The sequence below is a fragment of the Rhineura floridana genome, chromosome 18 (assembly GCF_030035675.1).
Source record: "Rhineura floridana isolate rRhiFlo1 chromosome 18, rRhiFlo1.hap2, whole genome shotgun sequence".
NCBI classification, from domain to species: Eukaryota; Metazoa; Chordata; class Lepidosauria; order Squamata; family Rhineuridae; genus Rhineura; species Rhineura floridana.
In genome coordinates this window covers 30,509,719-30,524,700 of record NC_084497.1, presented here as the reverse complement: position 1 = coordinate 30,524,700, position 14,982 = coordinate 30,509,719, and the positions used below count along the sequence as shown (strand labels likewise).

Below are 14,982 nucleotides of genomic sequence, written 5' to 3'. Positions count from 1 at the left end.
CGGGCGGGTGTGTGTGTGTGTGTTGGTCTGACTGTCCGGTAATACAACTGCGTTTGATCTGAGCTGATTTTGGGGCAGGATCCACCAGGACCAGTTTTTCTGACTCACAACGAGAAGCTGCAACGCACAAGCTCTCCCTCTAGACTAGGTAGAATAATCTCACAGGGATCGACTTCTTGGCCAGAAGATTTTTATAGCTGCAAACGGCTGTAGATGGCTCGGACTGCCAGGTGCCCACCAGGAAGCTCGCCAGGAAGCTTACCCCACAGGTAACCTGCCCCTGCGCCTGGACCTTCGCCCCGGGCTTCTTTGCGCGCGGCCTCGCCGCTGCTTTACCCGGAGCGGGCGAGCGGGGCGGGGCAGGTGGGAAAGGCGACAGCCGCGCGGCCTCGCAGGGGGGCGTGGCCCGGGTGACGTCAGCGGGAGGCATGAATGAACACGGCGAGAACTTTCCCACAGGCTCCCATTGAGCTTTTCGGACAGCGGAGGCGACGCGGCTCTGCGCAAGGCGATCCCCGAAGGCTGCCAGGCGAGCGCGCACTCAAGGCACAGCATGGACAGCCTCCGCGGGGCCCGCACTCCCCTCGTCCTCCGCCTCCTCCCTCTCCTGGCCCTGCTCCAGGCGGCGCTCGGAGGCGCCCAGACCCGCGAAGGTGAGCAGCGCCGCGCGCGATGCCCCCTCCCGACGGGTCGCCCCCCGGCCACCCCTCCCCCGGCCGCCACCGCCTGCCTTCGGCGCCCCGTGCCGCCTTCGGACGAGCCCCTGCCATGTGAAGAGGGAGGCGCACGCACCGCCTTTCTCCCTGGCTGGCCAGACGGCGCGGCGGCTGGCCGGGGGGCTCCCTTCGGCTGCCCTCGCCCTCTGGACGGGGCCAGCTTCGGGAGTCCCCCGTGGCCTGCTCCTCCGGGGGACGGGAAGAGAGCCCGGAGTTCCAGCCTCGGTTCTTCCCACCTGCGTCGGGGGCAGGGGGCTCGTCTCGGATGCAGATTTGGCGAACTTCTGAGTTCTGCCTCCTGCGCTTCCCACAGTTAATGCGTGGACAGTTGCGGGGTCCTGTTGGACTTTCATTTAAGTAAAAAGGACCGGCGAGAAAAGGGGGTGTTCGGTGGGGTAGAAACGGAGCCTGCCATCGTTGCCCACCCGGGGGGATTCGTCGGCAGGAGTTTCGGAGCAGAGGGGAAAAGTCAAATTTCGCACAACACGGAATTAATCTATGGCCTTCCTTACGACAGGGGTGTGCAAATCGGCATCCTGTGGTAATGGAGGAGGAAGGCAGGTCTAGAGATAGCTCAGTGGAGCCTCCAGGTTCGGAGGCACTCTGCCTGGTAATTCTCCGCGCTAGAGAACTAACAGCTGACAAGACTCGTTGCTGGCTTCGCGCCCCGCTTGTGGGCTGTTTGGGGAACGGGATGCTGGATTAGGTGGGCCTTTAATCTGCCCCTCCCCTTGTCCTGGCGTGTGAGAAGGGGCGGCTGAGCTGCAGTCAGGGATCATCCAGATGCCCTCCCTGCATAGCGGCTTTGGGGCTTTGGCAAGCCATCAGTTGAGCTCTTGAGGGAGGATGGTCAGCTCAGCTCAGCTCAGCAGCCTTTTGAGTCCTGAATAGCTCTTTGAACAAGCTGAGGGCTCAAATTGTTGCAGGGCATTTTTAGAATTCCAGAGTTGGATCAAAAGATACTTCTATTTTTTAAAACAGTGTGTGGCTTATTCCATGGTTATGATATGTGGGGGAGAGTGGGAGAGTGGCTATAGACAGGTGTTCATTTCTTCCTCTGGGGTGATCAGGAGAGGTGACACTGACAGTGAAGAAGAGCTCTGTGGAACTTTGAAGTCTGCATGTACCTCTGCCCTATGAAAGAGATCCATGTGCTGCTTTTGTATCTCCTGTCCTTTGTGGCTGCCCACTTGATTCCCAAATAGGAACTCCTCCTGCCCAGACTGGAAGGCGGGAAGAGAGGTTTTGATTCAGGGCCCTATTTGTTGCATTTGGGGAACTGCCGTGATTCACACACCTCGCTTACACAACTGAACCTCTGCTGTGGTGGTGGTGATAGTTCCTGCCAGGTTGGGCAAGGGAGGCAAATAATCCCGTTGCCGCAAAAGAAGGGTGGGTCAGGGTGGGGCACTGAATCAGCACCGGAAGGTTGAGGGTGATCAATTCAATCTCCATTTTTTCATGGGAAGTTCCTCTTTAATGAGAGAGAGAGATTTGGATTTACTTGTTTGGGAGGTCATTAGTTGTCCTCCCCTTTGATTTTTACGGTACACTGAAGATTATAGGAATGTTGGGTGCCGCCTTCTCCCCACTCCCCAAATGGAGCCCTGTGTCCCTTTTCTCATGAGAGGCCTCCACTCATGGGTCTCTCTTTCTCCACCGCAACCTGGAGTGGAGATGTGGGGGCCTCACTCCCACTCCGTGCACTCTCTAACTCTGAATCTGCATTCTCAGGAATAGGTGGACCTGGGAACAGACCTTTGAAATCCCAGCCCTGTTTTACAACTGCACATTTCAAGGGGCTACTCCCGCACACCACACCCCGGTCAAGTTGGTGTGATGCAGACGCGTGCTGAACTGAGCCTCCCACCCTTGACCAAGCCATGGCCAATTCCTCCTGCCCAGCAGTGCGGCTGTGGTTGGGGGGGGGGGAGGCGGCAGCAAAAAGCCTCCCAGGTGAAGCCCTTCCATTAAGCAAGCCCAGACTTGTCCGTTCTTGTGTACTTTTTCTGCCTGAAAGCCAGGATTTAAATATTTGGGCCTGGGGGCTTCCCTCGGAGCCTGTTTTCAGCGGTAGGTCTTCTCTCCAGAATGTGTGAAGCCATGATAGTAGTCCTTGGAGCATGGACCAGGAGGCTTTCCCTAATCCTCTAAATCGCCACAACGTGCTCTCAGAGAACTGGGATTTAAGGGGCTGCGTGCCTGGGGAATCTCTCGGATGGTCTGGTGCCCCCCAGACAGTCTACCCTACAGCTCCCATGTGCGCCAGCCAACAAGTCTGATAGAAGTTGTGGCTCAAAACAATTGTAGAAATTGTGGAAGGCTTCTCCGGGAAGTAAGCAGGGCTGGTGAACCTGTGCCTGTCCAGGTATTGTTGGACTCAAACTCCTATCAGCCCCAGCCAGCACGTCCAATGGTCAAAGCTGGCAGTCTCAGTACAAGAAGATCTGGGGAGGCACAGATGTTCCACAACCCTGGCTTATCCCAGCCCTAATCTGGAGATATAAACTGGGTAACAGAACACCTTCTCAGGCCCACCTCATCAAAAGCCACACAAGTTCTGCTCAACTTCCCAAATCGTTCATGCCCTACACTCTGTGCTTGCCTCCTCTGAAAAGGAAGTTGATTTGGCATGCAGTGGGGAGATGTATGTTGTGCGCATGAGGACAACGTTTGAATGGCATTTGTCTTTAAAACCGAAGAGAATGTCAATTTCTTCAGCTACTGGTAGTGTTGAAGTTTTGAGCCAAATTTTGCCCATTTGGGTCCTGCCAGTAGATGCCTGTGAAGCAACTTGACAGGCACACTTGGAGGGTCACCAGGGGCCAGAAAAGTGGCCCCCGTGTCTCCCCACCAAAAAAGCAACACCCCCTCAACGCTTTCAGATGCTGACAGGGAGAAAAAGAGAGGCCCGAATTTGGCTTTGAGACGGAAGCTTTGCTGACCAGAGAAATTATGGGTTTTGCTGCAGAGCCACTTCTAGCCTCAAAGGCTTCAGACTCTTTCCTCCACCACCCGCTTTTTTTCTTTGCACATTCATCATCTTTTTTGAAAAAGCAACTGGAATGGGAGCCTGTGGGGCAGTCTGGCGTATGGGAGGGGCGGTGGTGGTGGTGCTGCTGGAATGAGTCAGGCTTAGCCTGCAACCCCATTGGGAGGTGGGGGGTGACTGCCTCTTCCAAACCTCAAACCTGAAGGGCCCTGTTGGCTCACAGGAGAAGACAGGAATGTTAATGAAGAGGCACGGATGGCTGCCTGGGCTCTAATTACGCCAGGGAAAGGGACCGGGAGGGGTCCAGCCAGCCAGCAGTTCCTCTCCAATCCTGTGTTGCCAGTTGCAGGCTCTGTTGGACCTCTGATGCTGAGCCCTCCTGGGTCTGAGGTTTCAAAGCGGCACCCTCAAACACTGGCTAGCTGGGCTGATGTGTGCAACCCACTCCTCTCGCCTCCCCTTGTCCTAAAGGCCACTTCTTTCTCCATTGAGATGACCAGAGATGGAGATGCTACTGTGAGATTAAGATCGTGGCAGTTCTGGCAGTCGAGGCGCATTATGTGGTGTGCTCTCTTTCCCCCAAGATGCCTAAAAGTAGTTGGCCTTGAACACAGAGGATTAATTAAATCTTGTGGCAGCTCACAGCTTGGAATTGACAGAGGACCCTTTTTTCCAGCATGGAGAGTGAACATCTGTTGCACGAATTTCCATGCTTTTGGTGCTGCTAAAGTGAAGCAGCTGATTCTTGAGAGCTTTGCACCCCCAACCAGAACATTTTCCTCAAAGTCGCTGGGCTCCTCTCCCTTCCTAACCGCATTGAGACCCTGGGAACACAGGAGACTGCCTTATGCAGAGTCAGAACATGGCCCATCTAGCTCAGTACTGTCTACACTGGCTGGCAGTGGCTGTGTAGGTTTTCAGGCAGGGGATGTTCCCAGCCCGGGATTGAACGTGGAACTTAGGAAGCTGTGCCACGTCAGACCCTCGGTATTGTCCACAGTGACTGGCAGAGGCTGTCTGAGGTTCCAGTCCCTCTCTGGGCTCCTGGGGAGTCTCTAGGGCAGCCTTCTGTGCCTCTGTCAGTTAGCTAAGGCCCTTCCCCAAACATCTGGTTCAGGACCTGGAACAAACCCCTGACTTATTGCAGCTGCAGGAAATCCAGTGCTTCCACTCTGCTGTCCAGTTGGCACTTTTTCAACAGCAAGAGGAGCTGATGCCCACCTGGGTGCCTTCTGCCCTTAGACCTTACTGGCTAACCCCAGGCCTGCTGCAGGTGCTGGTTGTGGCTATGGGTGGTCAGGCAACTGTGCTTTGTACATGCACAGAGAAACGTTGGCATCTTCTAGGTTTGAATCTTGGCACCCCCCAATTTTTTTTCCCTTTAGTCTTTGTGTTCCACTGTGGTTTGTGTTGGGTACTTATGGTTGGGATAAATAAGGCAATTGCGGGCAGGGGTTGAAATGCTGCCTGTGCTCAACTTGTGAAGATGAGAGTCTGCCTGGATGTTGAAACCCTGTATTATGATTATCAGCCTTGGCCAAACTGGCTCCCTCCCGCTGTGCGGGGCTACAGGTCCCGTCGGCTCCAGTCTGCTCCAGTCCGCATATTTGTGCTCCCATCAGGGCCAGGCACCATAAGGCCCTGTTGGCTGCCGCTGATGGGAGATGTAGTCCAAATCAGCTGGAAGGCAACCAGCTCGGGGAAGGCTGTATTTCGAGTGTGTGGGGGGGACTTCATTGTCGCTGGACTGGGCTGCGTGCAGCGCGACTGATGGGGGGATCCTGTGTACCATCTTGTCATGGATACTCACTCATGCATAGAATAGTGGAGTGGTTTTATCTTACACACGCACTTTCCATGTGGCTGAAACACAGGCAGACAAAAAAAATCTGCGTACTGTGAATGGAGGAGGGAAAGTTTAAAATTAATTCTGGAAGTTGGTGGGAAAGAAAAACTCTTCCAGATGCTACTTGCAATTTATTTATTTTTATTTTTAATGTTTTGGGGTGGGGCATTACTTGTCCCTTCCTTTCTTTCACAATAAATAAAAATAGCTGAAGCGGCTCTCATTTAGGGGAGGGAGAAGCATCAAGGTGGCTGGGAAAGGAGGGTCAGTGCAGTGTGGTGTAGTGGTCGGAGTGGGAGCCTGGTTCATTCCCTGCTCGGCCATGGAGCTCGCTGTGTGATCTTGCGCCTCTGAGGTCCAAGGGGGAAGGGGAGCCATACACATAAGAGTCAGCTAGTTGGGGGACATAGGAAAGTGCCTTATATTGAGTCAGGCCATCGGCCCATCCAGCTCAGTAGAGTCTACACTGACTGGCAGCAGCTCTCCAGGATTTCAGGCAGGGGGTCTCCCAGCCTGCCTGGAGATGCTGCTGTGGCTTGAACCTAGAACAGTCTGTATGCTAAACAGGTGCTCTGTCACTGAGCCCCTAAGTTGTAAATGTCCTACACAAATAAATGGGGTTTAAGTGGTGGGGTCCCATGTGAAATCTTCATGTTCCTCTTTGCGTGCCTATAGGTCACTGGAGAGTTCTTAAAACATACCAGAGTTGGTATATCAATGACCCTGCCTGTTCAGAGACAGTGTACACTGCCTGTCAGTTGCTGGGGGACAAGGAGGAGAGGGCAGTTTCCTTGTGAGCTTCAAAGAGCCATCTGTTTAGCTGTAGGATGCTTGACTAGATAAACCCTTGGCTCTGACCCAGCAAAACAATTCTTAACACTGGCTCTGGTAGACCAGTTTTGATGTCTGTCATGAGAGGCAGATAGATTGCCTTTGAACATGGAGGGTTCACTTCTGAATACCCAGTTCTTGTTGGTCTTTTATGCTCACTTCTGGAAGCCTCTGGCTGGCCTCTGCAGGAAATGGGATGCTGAGCTGGATAGATCTTTTGACCCCACAGGCTTGCATTTTGAGCAAGCAGCAGAAGGCCTTGGGAAGACCCTTTGGCCTTCCATGCAATGCGAGTGAACATGCTGCGGCCCACAGCCTGGCTTCTTGGCCTGAGGCAGAGCAAAGAGTCAAATTGCCACTGCATCAGCCCTGCTAGTGCAGCACTGAACGGCAACACAGAAGGCTTTTTTTAAAATGTGCTTCACTGCTGTGGCTTCCCAGGCCAAGGACGCCTGAGGAGGGCAGTTTGGGTAGCTTCCTGGGAAATGCCAGCAAGCCGTTCAGGCGCTACCTTTGCTAAATTCCTGCTCCCAGGGTTCTTGGGGGGGTGGAGGAGGCGGAGGCAAGAGCTAGGACAGTGAGAGAGGTTTCAAATTCCTCTGTGTGTCATGCAGACAGGCCCTTGCAGAGAAACTGGAAGCACTGATGATACCAGTGTATGTCAGCTCCTTCTTCCATGTCCCAGAGATGCTCTGAGATGGAGCAGGAGGTGGGAAAGGCTGTGCCTGCTCTGCTGGGGCTTGCCAAGTGCTGAGGGGGATGAAATATCAGTAGTGAACTAAAACCTAAGGGATGCCGAGGATGGAAGCAAGCCAGAGGGAACCCACGGCCTGATCCCGTCTGCATGGAGTAATGCCACTGGGAGGGGCTGTTCCTGTGGCAGATGGAGAGCCTGCAATGCTTAAGCAAGAGGTGCCGGGGCTTATGCCTGCCTTAAAGCCACCTACTCCCCCAGCCAGGCTTCCATGGAGTCCCATCCTGTGCCTTTTCTGCACATTGTGCATATTCCCAAGAAGGAAAGGTGCTTGCTGTGCAGGACTGAATTCTACTTCTGAACTGTGGCTATCTTTCCCCCCCCCTTTTAAAAAGCAAGTTTCTAGACCTCATGCCTGAAGGTGTAAAGCTTCCACAATGCCTGTCGTGTTTGAGATATGTACATAGGAACGCATGTGTGTATACACAAGTGTGCCTACTCAAACCAGGAAATGTATGCAAATATAAAACCTGCATTGGTATATTTTGGGTGTAGAAAGTAGCTATCCTGTTTAGGGTTCATACACAACCCTATAGGTATCCTCTCCCAGTTTACGTAGTTGTTCTGTGCGACTCCAGTGCCCCCAAGATCCTGGTTTGTGGGCTCCATTTGGCACGAGTCCTGGAGCCATAGGTAGCTGCCTTTTGAGCCAAGAGCTCAGCGACCCCGAGGTGCAGATAGGTGCATGGAGCCACTGCACCACGCCCAGCAAAAATCCCTATGCAGGACGGAGCCAGCAGCGCCTCTTGAAGGAGGTACAGCTACAAGTTCCAGCATGCTGCATCGCCTGTCTTCTGCGGTGGCAATGGCGGGGCTGGGGGGAATCTGGATCTGACACGGTTTAAGCCCTTAGGAAGGAATTGCAGGGGCACCATATAAGACTCCTGTCAGGACGTTGACAAAAGGCACCCACCCACCCCACTCTGCCATGTTGACTTGTTTCCTGTATTATAGCACTGCAGCCTTTTAAAGTAGAAGAGTTCTAAGAATCCCGATGGGGTGTGATAACGGCTGAGCCAAACCTCCTCTTATCATGTACAGGTTTGGCGTGATCTGAGGTAGCCTGAACGTGCCTCCTTCAGATTTTTCCAGTATCTGCTGTTATATCATTTTTTCACCTCTTTCCCCAAGCCTCTCCCATTCCTTGGGGCAGGATGCAAGAATTTCTAAAGTGACACACATCCAGATAAGACAGAGGCAAGCCAGAATCCCAGCAGTCTGGCTCTAAAAGACCACAGCCGCCGGCCACCTGAGCCAAAATAAAAAGGGGTTTATGGCACATCCAAAAATATTCTGCCTTGGGCTTTACTGAGGATTTAGGGCACAAATGCCCTTCTGGGTCATTTCCCTGTTTGGACAAGAGGGCATCCTCATATAATCTTGGGACTTAATTTGAGCCCCCGAGGTTATACTAATTCCCCTTGCTGTGCCCTGGAATATGTAAAAACATACATGCTTTTTCTAAAACATGGGGAGAATCCACTTGGCACACACTAATCCTGGGCAGCCCACACTCTGAAGGGGACAGGTTGGTGGGTTTTCCTTCAGAGGCTGGAGATATAAGTATCTACTCCTGTTCTAGAAATTAACCAACTAATCTGAGATTGCAATGGAAGGAAGCAGTGGGGGGGGGGATCCTGCCTGGGAAAAGATGCTTGGACTGATTGCTCTTCGCCTTTCTGCTGGTCCAGCATGCAAGAATCAAACTTGGTGAGACTGAGAGCAGGAGGGCTCCTTCCCGAAAGGGCAAGAGGCAGGCACCACCTCCACCACCATCCATCTCCCTCCCTGTGATGCAGCGAGCTTGTTTTCCATCCTGGGATGTGACTTTAATGAGAGGTTTAGAGTGCTGGCAACCAAACACAGGCACTCCATCCAAAGACTGCGTCTGGAAGAGATTTGTGGGGGGAAAGAATTTCTGAAGAGCAGCAGGCGCGATAAATTCCCGAAGTGGGCAGAGTGTCTCTCTGCAGGGAAGGGGCCCACGCCGTGAGGAGCACCCCATGTTCAGAGCCAGGTGGAGTGGAAGGGGCACGGATCAGTAGGGAGAGGCTCCTGCTTTGCATGCAGAACTGGGATCAGCCCTTGGAATCTCCAGTTGGAAGGATCTGGGACAGCAGGCCGGTAAAGTCACCACGGAGCTGCTGCCAGTCAGAGTAGAGACTACTGGGCTAGACTACTGGAGTCAGTTTAAAAGGAACTACTTAAGGAAAGGAGGGCACCTGCTTTGTTGCAGAAGGTTCCCTCGTTTAGTCCCTGGTGGGATTTCTAGTTAAAGGGTTCTGGGTTGCAGGAGCCTAGAACGCTGCTGCCAGTCAGAGTAGATCTGAGCTAGGTGCACCAATGACCTGACTTGACATAAGTCAGCTTCTTATGACTGAAAAAGCCTCCTCAGTTCATGGTTTGTTCCTTCTACAGCCCCCCCCCAAAAAAAAACCCTCTGGCCCCCTTTTGGCCCTAGGTACTTCTTCCTTCAATCGAGCATGTTGGTGAAGAATTGTGACTTTTTTTGAATTTATTTATTTATTTCATTTATATCCCACCCTTCCTCCTAGAAGGAGCCCAGTAAAATGCAGCCCCTGGACTATGCACAGAGATTGCCCTGTCAAGGAGATGCCGCCTTGCTGCCTGGCCTTGGCTGAGTGGCCTCCAATCCCTGATGGCCACCTGCCGCTGCCGCCTCCTCCTCTTAAGTGCCCTTTGCCCTCCTGCCATAGGCTTCCATCCTGTTCCCAAACAACCGGCCTCTGCTTTACAGCTTCAGCAGGTTACTCCCCACTGACAGGGAAAATAAACAGGTAAACCAAAGGAGCCTGGCTAGGAGATGAGTGAGATAACGGAGCGTCCAATGTTCTGTGTGGCAGCTTCCTGCCACGACACTTGGCTCACGAAACTCTTGCCCAGAAAGGCATTGCAGGTGGCCACCAAGTCTTAAAAGAGCACAGGACGGATGGGTTTGGACAGATCCATCTTTCTGCACCAGTCGTTGCCCCGACGAGGTATGGTCACAGCAAGTGCCTTAAAGGAGGGGCACAGGCAGGCAGCTGCTCTGCGGGTGGGTGATTCTGTTGTGCCTCTGCTAAATCAGAGAAGGTACAAGATTTTAAGGGGGCAGAGCAGTGGGTCATGCAGAGAGATGGCAGGCACCCTCCTCTGAGTAGGTATTTTTGGATTATAGGACACTTTGAGCTAATTTCTTTCCCTACAACCCTCTCAAAAGCACTCAGTTTGGGAATTGCAAATCTATGAAGGACACACTTATCTTTGATCAAAGAGTTAAGGTAATACTGCTTAGGAGGGCCAGTTTCTGTTATTCTAAGAAACTGAAGGATATATTTTTTTAAGTATTGCAGAATGGTGGAGTTAAGCTGGGCTCAAAAGCATTTATCTAAATGTTCAGCTGACTGCATGAAAAACTTGCACAGCTCAGCTAGTATTAAATCTGTATTGGAGACAAACAGCTGTTTTGCAACCCAAAACCAAAGGAAAGAGAAATACTAAATATATTGTGTGTTTACAGGTGGGGATGACTTAAGCGGTGTTTGTGGTCTGTTTTTTCACATGCAGAATAATTTGATCTGTGTAACAAGCATGGATGTAATTAAAACATGTGAGGCCATCTGGCAAAGCGTGAGCATAGCGCAGAGACCGACCAGAGGAACGTACCTCCTGTTGCTCTGTGTGTATGTGGTTTTCTGAACTAAAACTGGAGGGACACTTTCCCCTTGGAACAAAATAGATACATGATATATCTCAATCCGCTCCAAGGAAAGCGGCTGAGCCCCCGCTTGCCACCACAGGGTAGCTCAGTTAAGCGTGCCTCCGCCCTCCACTTAGTCTGGCCAGTGATGCTGTTTCTGGGATTCCTTGCGCACCTCTGATGTAGCACTAGCTGTGGAACGGCATTTTTCCAGCTGCCCTCCCTGGGAACTGGGTCTCTGATCTTATTTTGGGGCCTCCCCATTCCAAAAGCAGTGGGTGCATCCAATGGGACAGCTTAATTTGTAAAAAAGGCACTCTTTAGCCCCTCTTGCTGCATCCAGCCCTACTGAATCTTGCTGCTCTATCCATTGCCCTCACAGCCTACTTAAATTCAGGCTAGGAACCCTGTTGGGTGACTCGCTTAGCTGTCCAGGTTGGAACACCACAGCAGCTGCCAGGAGAGTGAAAAAACCCCTTTGTGGTGTTCAACTTGACTTTAAGCACTCCGGGGCAATGTTGGCCTCGGCTGACACAGCAGAGAGTTATGTGCACCTGAGTCTGATCCGGGTAATGCCATGGCCCGACACCCACTTTGTGCGGGTCTGAATGCCTGCCCACACCCAAGGAAAGGCAGGGCTCCAAGCCCAGGGGGCTAGCTATCAGGACGGATATCTTTGTCCTTCCAGATTAACCACATGCATGTGGTCTCAACCCACAGGCCCCACGCAAGCAACCACTGGAGATCTGATATTAATCAAGGGGGGGATTGGAGTACAAGTGAGGAGAGCCTGTGATCCTCCAGATGTTGTTGAACTACAACTCCCATCATCCCTAGCCCACAACTGCTTTAAAAAGAGCAACATTAAAGAACAATGCCTCTGAGCATGTGCAGAGTTGCCCATTATCATTGAGCGGCCATAGCTAGGATCTAAAGGGAGGGTTTTCTGGTCCAAAAGTGTTTCACCAATACAAGTTGGGAGCAGCTTACTTCTTTGAGCCACTTGGAGGGGCAAATGGTACTTGCTCCTCTCCCCCAAGTTGTTCCATGCCACTCTCTTTCCATCTCTCTCCCCAATAATTACTCGGTGCAAGAAAGTCTTCATAATAGCTTAAGGTGGCAGAATGTGCTCTGGGATGTGTCGGTAGTTCAAAATCTCACAAGCAGCCTCCTTTATATGTCCAAATTAGCTGTGCGGTAATGAAGTGTTTTCAAGTCGCCAAGTCTGGCATTGGAAAGCTCCAGCTGTTTCTTGAGTATTCTGGGATGCCAGAGCCAGGGATGTTTATTACCCTCCCAAGCTCTAATATTATAGGATCCAAAAATCAAAGAAAGTTGTTCTTGTTTGTTTTTGGTCCTGTCTCCTTTCCGAAGTGGGTTTGAGATTGATGTGTAACAAATCCTCTTCTCCTTTGTGTCTCTTTCCCACCAGTTGTCCTGCTGGACTTTGCCAAGGCACAAGGGGATCTGGGCTGGCTCAATCACCCCTACGGCAAAGGGGTAAGTCAGTCTCGTCGTCAAGTTGCTCCTGCTTTGGGAAAAGGGGAAGTCCAGACAGTAAAGTCCCAAAACTATTTTGTGTTCCCCCCATCCTTAACCCTGCCTGATGGTGAGACCAGCCCTGAGTCAGGCTGACTTGCTCACTGGGGACTCGCTTGGGTGGTGCTTATTTCATCTTGTAAAAAGAAGGGGAAGCAACAAGCTCCCAAACATCTTGGGAGAATTAAAAGGCAGGTATAATGACTTCCCTGGAACTTGAGGATGTAGCTTCAATTTTTGCATCCACTTCAGATGCTCTATTCAGATCAGAGGTAAAATGAGCATGGAAGGAGAGAAGAGAAATTCTTAAGCAACCGTTGCATTAAAAACAAAATATGTGTGGGATTAATAGCTGTGGAGAGTAGTATTGGCATGGGGGCTCTAACATTTATTGCAATTTATTTATCAAATTTTTATATCCTGCCCTCCCTCCCAAAGTAGCCTGGGGTGGCAAACAATAAAATGCCAGCACAATTCAATAAACTTAAACGTTAAAAAGCAATCACATATCCTCACAAGGAAATAATGTCAAGGTTGCCGGGAACAGTATATACTTGAGCCATCAAGTGCCTGGCTTGACCAGAATGTTTAATATTCTGCCTGAATGTTAGTAATGAGGGAGACAGGTGCACCCCACTAGGGAGGGCATTCCATAAATGGGGAACTGCGCCAAGAAGGGTCTTTTTTGGGTCAGCACCAACCAGGCAACACCCACAGGCCAATCACTGTAAAGTAGATTTGATGACCAAATAAAACCTCCACATGCAAAGACACTAAATCTCTAATGCCCCGTACTTGGATAGCTAGCAGGGAACTTTGTTGCCTTCATGTTCTGCTTGTCAGCTTCCCTGGACATCTGGCTAGCTGTAATTGAAAATATGGTGCTGGGCTTGCATGGCACTTGAACCACAAATAGCCACTATTAGAGCTATTATTTTAAAGCCATTTTTGCTAGTGTCCACCACTGTTTCCAGTGGCAGGTGGTTCCACAGATTTCTCGAGCAGGAAGAAACATTTCCTTTAATGACAATGATTCTCTGCTCCCTCCACCAGTGGGATCTTCTCCAGAATGTAATGAACGAGTCTCTCATCTACATCTATTCAGTCTGCAATGTGATGGACGGTGATCAGGACAATTGGCTGCGGACCAACTGGATCTACCGCAGTGAAGCCCAGCGCATCTTCATTGAACTCAAATTCACTGTCCGAGACTGCAACAGCTTCCCCGGTGGGACAGGCACATGCAAGGAGACCTTCAATCTCTTCTACGCAGAGTCAGATGTGGATTATGGCATCAATTTTCAGAAGCGCCAGTTCCGCAAGATTGACACCATCGCCCCAGACGAGATCACTGTGCGTGAGGACTTTGAGACCCGCAACGTCAAGATCAATGTGGAGGTGCGCTCAGTGGGACCCCTCACCCACAAGGGCTTCTACCTGGCTTTTCAGGACATCGGGGCTTGCGTGGCCCTCTTGTCTGTCCGGATCTATTACAAGAAGTGCCCCGGAGTCTTCCAAAACATGGCGAGTTTCCCTGAGACTATTGCTGGCGCTGATTCACAGCCCTTGGCCAAGGTTCCTGGGACTTGCGTGAAAGATGCCGTGTCCAACGAGGAGCCGTTCATGCACTGCAATTCGGATGGGGAGTGGCTGGTGCCCATTGGCGAGTGCCTGTGCCGTGAGGGGTATGAGAAGGACGGGGACAGTTGCAGAGGTAACTATGCTTTGATTTTTATCTTACTTTTGTGTTGCTGAATTTCCAGCCAGTATTAACCCCAATGCTCAGTACAAAATAACACTGCCAGAGCCCAGTAAATGAAATTAAATGTGGAAATAATGTTGCTCCGCACCTGCTTCATCCTAGTCATTCAGAGCCATCCTGAACAGTTGCACATCTTGATACTCTTGCACTAAAAAAAGACTGACCCTCGGCCCCTGACCCTAAGAAAAGCCCTCAGTTCCAAATTCTGGATCGGGGGCCCTTGTCTTTGCCTTTGTGGATCAGGATTTCCTCTGCTATACAAAGAAGGTAGGGAGCTGCTGTCCGTGAATAGCATGAAAGCACCTAAGCCACCCTCTTTCTCACCCTACCTCCACTGCTTGGCAATTCATGGACATGGAAGGACTGTAGGTCTTGGCACTGGATATCAAGGTTGTGGCCCCTTCCAACTCGGCAGCCGGATCCCTTGGCAGAACCAACACCTCCTTACAGCCACTTTTGGTGTTAGGATGTTCAGCAGGTGTGCTGTGGCTTCCCTTTGCACAGGCCCCTGTAGGAGGCTGCATAAAACCATGGAGCTCCCGGCTGTGGCACAGTAGGAGGGAGGCACCGTCTGTCTCTTGGCTCAGTTCCTATCTGTCAGGAACGGGAGGGCAGGGAAGCCTTCAGTGCTGCAGGTTCCTGGCAGAACCCAGCGAGGTATCCTTGGAAGAACTGATTCTTATCTGCCGTTGCTATTGCATGCTAGGTGCTGTACAGAAGCGTTGTTCTTGCTGGATTTATTTCACGCTATTCACCAGAAGTCTCAAGGTGGGACGCAACAATGTAAAAACAGTTTAAAACAAATTATAATCACAACTAGAGTTGATCCTAAAAATATTTCT

General features: G+C 51.4%; 1 protein-coding gene across 2 annotated transcripts in view; it reads left to right on the top strand.

Moving 5' to 3' along the window:
• The first annotated feature begins 426 nt into the window (after nucleotides 1-426).
• EPHA2 (EPH receptor A2) overlaps nucleotides 427-14,982 on the top strand; it is a 30,862-nt gene continuing 16,306 nt past the window's right edge. For both annotated transcript variants that reach the window (XM_061600603.1, XM_061600601.1), the window contains exons 1-3: nucleotides 427-653; nucleotides 12,272-12,339; nucleotides 13,432-14,092. In XM_061600603.1, coding sequence (XP_061456587.1) covers nucleotides 554-653; nucleotides 12,272-12,339; nucleotides 13,432-14,092 — 829 coding nt within the window. In that variant the 5' untranslated portion in view covers nucleotides 427-553. The remainder of the gene's footprint in view (nucleotides 654-12,271; nucleotides 12,340-13,431; nucleotides 14,093-14,982) is intronic.